This window comes from Lucilia cuprina, chromosome 3, assembly GCF_022045245.1.
Source record: "Lucilia cuprina isolate Lc7/37 chromosome 3, ASM2204524v1, whole genome shotgun sequence".
NCBI classification, from domain to species: domain Eukaryota; kingdom Metazoa; phylum Arthropoda; class Insecta; order Diptera; family Calliphoridae; genus Lucilia; species Lucilia cuprina.
Window position 1 is genome coordinate 6742536 of NC_060951.1, and position 6624 is coordinate 6749159.

At 24.1% G+C, this 6624-nt stretch overlaps 1 protein-coding gene across 1 annotated transcript in view; it reads left to right on the plus strand.

The window, feature by feature from the left end:
• The window catches only part of LOC111677616 (probable citrate synthase, mitochondrial), a 38230-nt gene extending 32715 nt beyond the window's left edge, over window positions 1–5515 (plus strand). Inside the window, exon 3 of the mRNA XM_046947419.1 lies at window positions 5312–5515. Within this exon, the coding sequence (XP_046803375.1) occupies window positions 5312–5500 (189 nt within the window). The 3' untranslated portion in view covers window positions 5501–5515. The remainder of the gene's footprint in view (window positions 1–5311) is intronic.
• Window positions 5516–6624: the final 1109 nt, after the last annotated feature.

Here is a 6624-nt window from a genome sequence, read left to right on the forward strand (position 1 = left end):
TAGACTAGACTATAGACTAGACTATAGACTAGACTATAGACTAGACTATAGACTAAAATATAGACTAGACTATAGACTAGACTATAGACTAGACTATAGACTAGACTACAAACTAGACTATAAACTAGACTATAAACTAGACTATAAACTAGACTATAAACTAGACTATAAACTAGACTATAGCCTAGACTATAGACAAGACTATTGTCTAGACTATAAACTAGACTATAGCCTAGACTATAGACTAAAATATAAACTAGACTATAGACGCAACTATAGACAAGACTGTAGAATGGATTATATACTAGCCTTTATACTAGATTATAGACTAAACTATAAACTATATCATGTAAAGAATGGACTATGGAATAGACTAGACGGTAGAATAGGATATACTACAATATAGGGTAGTCTAAACTATAGACTACACAAGAGACTAGACTATAGATTAGACTGTAGACTTAATTACATATTTGATTATAAAATTGGCTATAGACTAGACTATAGATTGGACTGGAGTTCTTTAGCACGTACTCTAGTTGACACTTTAAACCAGACTATAGTTGAGACTCTGTGCTAGACTTTTTCCCAGACTATATACTAGCTTAAAGTCCAAAATATATTCTAGACTCTAGTCCAGACAGAGTCTCATTTCCTCTACATCTGACTATTGTTATGTCTAGAAAAAAAGTCAAGCATTAAAAAAAATTACACATTTTGTTGAAAAAATACCTTTTTTTTAAAGGGGATTTTGCCAATTCCTTTATTTCTTTGAAAAATTTACATTATACATACTTTTTTTTGCGCTAAACATTCTTGAACGAAATTTTTCATTATATATTTATTTTTTAAAAATAAAATCACATGACGTTGATAATTAAATAAACACACATAATACCTTAAGTTTCTTTTTTATAATATTTTTATAAATAAAGTAAATTTGTTGCAAAAATTAAGTCTTATCTTGTTAATTTTCAAAGTGTGTATATATATATATTTATATGATTATGATATTTAAAATAGATATGGAAATGACTAAAGAGTTTTGCTTTAAAGCTTTAGATTTAAAGAAATTCCCAGAAGTTTTTAAGGATTTTTAAAGAAATAAGTTAATAGAAAGGTACTTTTAAATGCAACTATGCTTGTGTTAAGCGGTGTGGCCACACTTTGTTTATGTTTACTTAAGAGTGTAAAGTTGTCAACATAACTTTAATACTTAAGCAGCAAAGCTTTGTAGGTAAAATGTACTTTAAAGAGCAGATCTGTTTTAGATTATAGATTTTAATAAGTTTAGATTAAATTAAAGGAATATTTTATAAATATTTAACACCTTATATATCATATTTTTTTTAAATATAATAAATTTTAACTGAATCAAAAAAAAAATATATATAAACATTTCCAGTAAATGTTTATAAACAACGTAATTTAACTTTCAATCATTATAAAATCTATATAAATGACGCAGATCTTAAAAGGCAAAGCTTTAAATTACAACTTGTTGTAACGTTTAGTGAAAATGTAATAAATATTATGCGGTTTTTCTACACTATAGTGTGAATTATATATATGCAAATCAGTACACAGAGGAATATTAATAAAACTATACAATTACTTAAAAACCTCAAGTTTTCTATATAAAAAAGAGGCGGTTTAAAGTGGAGGGCGAGGGGTAGTGCTCTTCAGACGTCTAAATGTCTGCCTTTTTTCATTACTTAACTACCTAGTGGAGGCGGTGTTGTTGGTGGTGATGGTGGCGCTTATAAATTAATTAATGTAAAGAAAAACCATTTGATCTTAACGCTTGATCAAATTAAGTTATATATTATTTTGCATTTTCTGTTACTGGTTTTAATTTATGGCTGTTGTGTATAATAATACTAATCGATTTGTTTGCCATTAGATTTTTATATAAAATAATGGAAATTTATGCTTAATTGTGAAAACAATTAAAACGGAAGCTATTAATGTTTATAAATAGAAATGAATTAATTATTTTATAAACTTTTGTTCTCTTTAATAGTAATGATCTTGAACTCTTTGAAATTTAAAAAAATCTTATAATGAAAACCATGATTTTAATATAAACAAGAAATTTTTGATAAATATTACAAATTTAATATTCGAGTTGCCAATTTTCTTTAAAAATTTTCCTTAAAACTTTAAAATTTTAGCTTAAACGTTGAAAAATACATTTTAAAATCATAGATTTATTTAATTTTAAAAACTTAATATTCAAAAAAAAAACTAAAAAATTGAGTTGCCAATTTTTTCCAATAGACGTATAAAATTGTCAATAATATACAATTAATTAAAGTCATCTTTATAACAAAATGGATGTAACATTTTCACTAGCTTTTCTTTAAGTTTAAAAGCTTCAAATCTAAAATAAATTAAAAATGGAGTTGCCAATTTTCTCCACAAAACGTAGGAAATTGTACATAAACTACATTTTAAAGACAACTTTTTATGAAAAGAATTTTATTTAAATTTTTCTTCAGATTCTTTAAGTTTGAACGCATAAAATCTAAAAAACCTAAAAAATGGAGTTGCCAATTTTCTCCCAAAAACTTATAAAATTATACATAAACTACAAATAAATGAAGACATCTTTATGAAAAACAAAATTATTGAACAATTTTCACTAGATTCTTTAAGTTAAAAACTGAAAAATAAAAAAAATTGAGTTGCCAATTTTCACCAAAAAGCTTAAAAATTCTACATAAACTATAACTTAATAAAGTCATTTTTATTAAAAACAAAAATTATTCAACAATTTTCTCTAGATTCTTTAATCTTAAAACCTTAAAATCTAAAAAAACCTAAAAAATGGAGTTGCCAATTTTCTCCCAAAAACTTAAGAATTGTACATAAACTACAACAAAATAAAGTAATTTTAGTGAAAAACTAATTCATTTAATATTTTTAACTAAATACTTTAAGTTTAATGATTAAAATCTTAAAAAAAACTGAAAAACGGAGTTGCCAATTTTGTACAAAAAAGTAAATAAAATACATCTAAATAAAGGCATTTTAGTAATAATAAAATTATTAAACAGTTTTCACTACATTCTATAACTTTAAAGCATAAAATCTAAAAAACACAAATATGGAGTTGCCAATTTTCTCCAAAAACGTATAAAGTACATCAAAATAAAGACATTACAATAAACATAAATTTATTTAACATTTTAATTTAGATTCTTTAAGTTTAAAACCTTAAAATCTAAAAAAAACTAAAAAATGGAGTTGCCAACTTTTTCCAAAAATTTTTTTAAAATAAGAAATTATTGTCTTATTATCAAAAAATTATAAACTAAAACATACATATATAAACCATTTTTTTATGAAAATGTGTTAAAATTTAAAAAATCGCGTTGCCAATTTATACAAAATTCTTACAAAATTTAAAGGAATTTGTGTGTTTTAGTTTAAAATTGAGTTTTAAGTTATAATTCAGCAAATTCTGTTGAAAATTTCCTTCAAAAAGTATAAAATTTAAAACTGCTTTGCCAACTAATGTTAAGATTGCTGTTTTGAATTGCCAATTTATTGAAAATTAAAGAAATTATTGTTTTATTATTAAAACTTTATATTCTAAAACTTATTTAAACCATTTTTTATGAAAAAGTGTTAAAATTGTAAAAATCGCGTTGCCAATTTATACAAAATTCTTACAGAATTTAAAGAAATTTGTGTGTTTTAGTTTAAAATTGAGTTGATAGGTATAATGAAACAAATTTTGCTAAAAATTTCCTTAAGAAAGTATAAAATCTTAAACTGCATTGCCAACTAATGTTTAGATTGCTGTTTTGAATTGTCAATTTATTGAAAATTAAGAAAATTATTGTCTTATTATCAGAAATTTATAATCTAAAACATTATTAAACCATTTTTTATGAAAATGTGTTAAAATTTAAAAAATCGCGTTGCCAATTTATACAAAATTCTTACAAAATTTAAAGAAATTTGTGTGTTTTAGTTTAAAATTGAATTTTAAGGTATAATTCAGCAAATTTTGTTGAAAATTTCCTTAAAAAAGTATAAAATTTAAAACTGCATTGCCAACTAATGTTTAGATAGAATTACCAATTTATTGAAAATTAAAGAAATTATTGTATTTTTATCGAAAATTTAAGTTCTGAAGCTTTATTAAACCATTTTTGCTAAAAATGTTTTAAAATTGTAAAAATCGCGTTGCCAATTTATAGAAAATAATTACAAAATTGAAATAAATTTGTATGTTTTAGTTCAAAATTGAGTTTTTAGGTATAATTAAACAAATTTTGCTGTAAATTTCCTTAGAAGACTATAAAATTTAAAACTGCATTGCCAATTAAAGTTTCGAATTGCCAATTTATTGAAAATTAAAGAAATTATTGTCTTATTATCAAAAATTTATATTCTAAAATATAATTTATCAATTTTTGTTAAAAATGTTTTAAAATTTAAAAAATCGCGTTGCCAATTTTGAGAAAATTACAACAAAATTTAAAGAAATTTGTGTTTTATAGTTTAAAATTGAGTTGTTAGTTATAATTAAACAAATTTTTCAAAAAAAAAATTCCTTAAAAAAGTATAAAATTTCAAACTGCATTGCCAACTTATTGTTAAATTTTATATAAATTACAATTATATAAAGTAAATTAAAAATGTTTGTTTATAATAAACTAAACATAATAAAGTTCAATGACCTTTTTACTTTGGTGTACTCTGCCTCTTTCTGTGCCTTTCTCTCTCCCTTTCTTAAATTTTGTAACATTCCTACAACTGTCAAAAGTTTTGAATGAAATTATCTGACATAAGCGCCATGTTTTCTAATCTAATCTTTAGTGTAAACTTATAAGGTGAGCTTTATAAACTAGTAATAAACTTGTGTTTTCAATCTGTGAATGACATTTAATTAACACTTTCTTTGGCACAGTCTTACTCTCTCCCTCTCTCTTTTTCTCTTTTTGCGTTTTTAGGGCATTAAGCGTAAGAATAGTATCAGTTTTTTCTATAGAAAAGAAAATGATAATGAATTGCAATGTCAATTTAACATTGACATAGCGTGACTAGTAAATTATATATAGTTGTATATTATATATACTAAAGTCTAGTTGTAACTGGTGGAGGAAATAAATTATTTAATTTCTTATCAAAAAAAAAAAAAAAAAAAAACCAAACAAAACATTACCTAATCATTATTAAGTGTTGAAAAGTAATAATAATAAAAATACTGTCTGTGACAGTTGTTATGATTAATGCATTGTTGATTAAATTTAATTTAAACATTTTTCTTTCTCTCTCTCGCTCTTTTTTTTTGCAGAAATTGAACGCTTTCTTGGCTCAATATGTACGTTTCATCTCAGCTGATTCCAGCTTGCGTGATGTGCTCGCCTCGAAAATTCCCGCTGAACAAGAGCGTGTTAAGAATTTCAGAAAACAATATGGTTCCCATAAAATGGGTGAAACCACTATTGATATGGTAAGTAAAGTTTTTTTAAGATTTTTATAAAAGTTTTAAATAAACATTTTATTTTTGCAAAAAGCTCAATGACCTTTTGAAATTGACAATAAAAACATTGTAAGAAATTGTCTAAAAAATTCTCTTAAATAATACATTACAAGTCCTTTACTCTTTATTACTCTCAATTTCACTCGTATAAACTGTGCTCTCACAAACACTAGAGAGCCACCCCCTCAAACATCTAAATGAAAATTTCTTATATTCATTACTCATTTTCCTCAAATAAATCTTTCTCCCACTAAGAAAACGCTTCTTCTAAGAGAATTCTAATATCTATCTCCTTCATATGGCCGCTATATACAAAGAAATTCTTTGATGGCCATTTGCCAAAATGATTAAATAATCAAATTCTATGTTAAATAATAACAAATTATACAAAAAATATTCTATTTAAATAGAAAAGAAAACATTTTATTAAAAAAAATAAAATGAAAAGTCTTTGTTATTCCCCAACAACTCTCCCCTTTTTTGCACAAAATTTTCTTTCTAATTTTAAAATGCATTTAAGTTGTTTTTGTTTTTCATGTTCTAAATAATTTTCTTTCTATTTTTCAATGATTATACAACATTTAATTTGTTTTCTTTTTGTTGCAATTTGTTGTTAAGGAAAATAAAAACTGCAATTGTTTTTAACATGCAATTTGTGGCAGAAAACAAAAATACAAAAAAAAAACGCTACAATTTATGTCATATTGATTTTCGATTATGTCATTAGAATGACATAAAAAATAGCAGGTGATTTTAAATAATTTTAAGAAAATTTGAAAAAAACAAAAGCTAGAAATTTTAGAATTATAGACTAGTCTTAGACTAGATTGCATAGACCAGACTAGAGACTATGTACTAGTCTTAGGCTATGTTACAGACTATAACTGCAGACCAGGCTATAGACTAGATTACAGACTAGCCTATAAACTATATAATAGAATAGACTATAGAATAAACTATAGAGTAGACTAATGACTAGACTATAGACTAGACTATAGAAGAGACTATAGACTAGTTTATAGACTAGACTATAGACTAGACTATAGACTAGACAATAGACTAGACTATAGACTAGACTATAGACTAGACTATAGACTAGACTATAGACTAGACTATAGACTAGA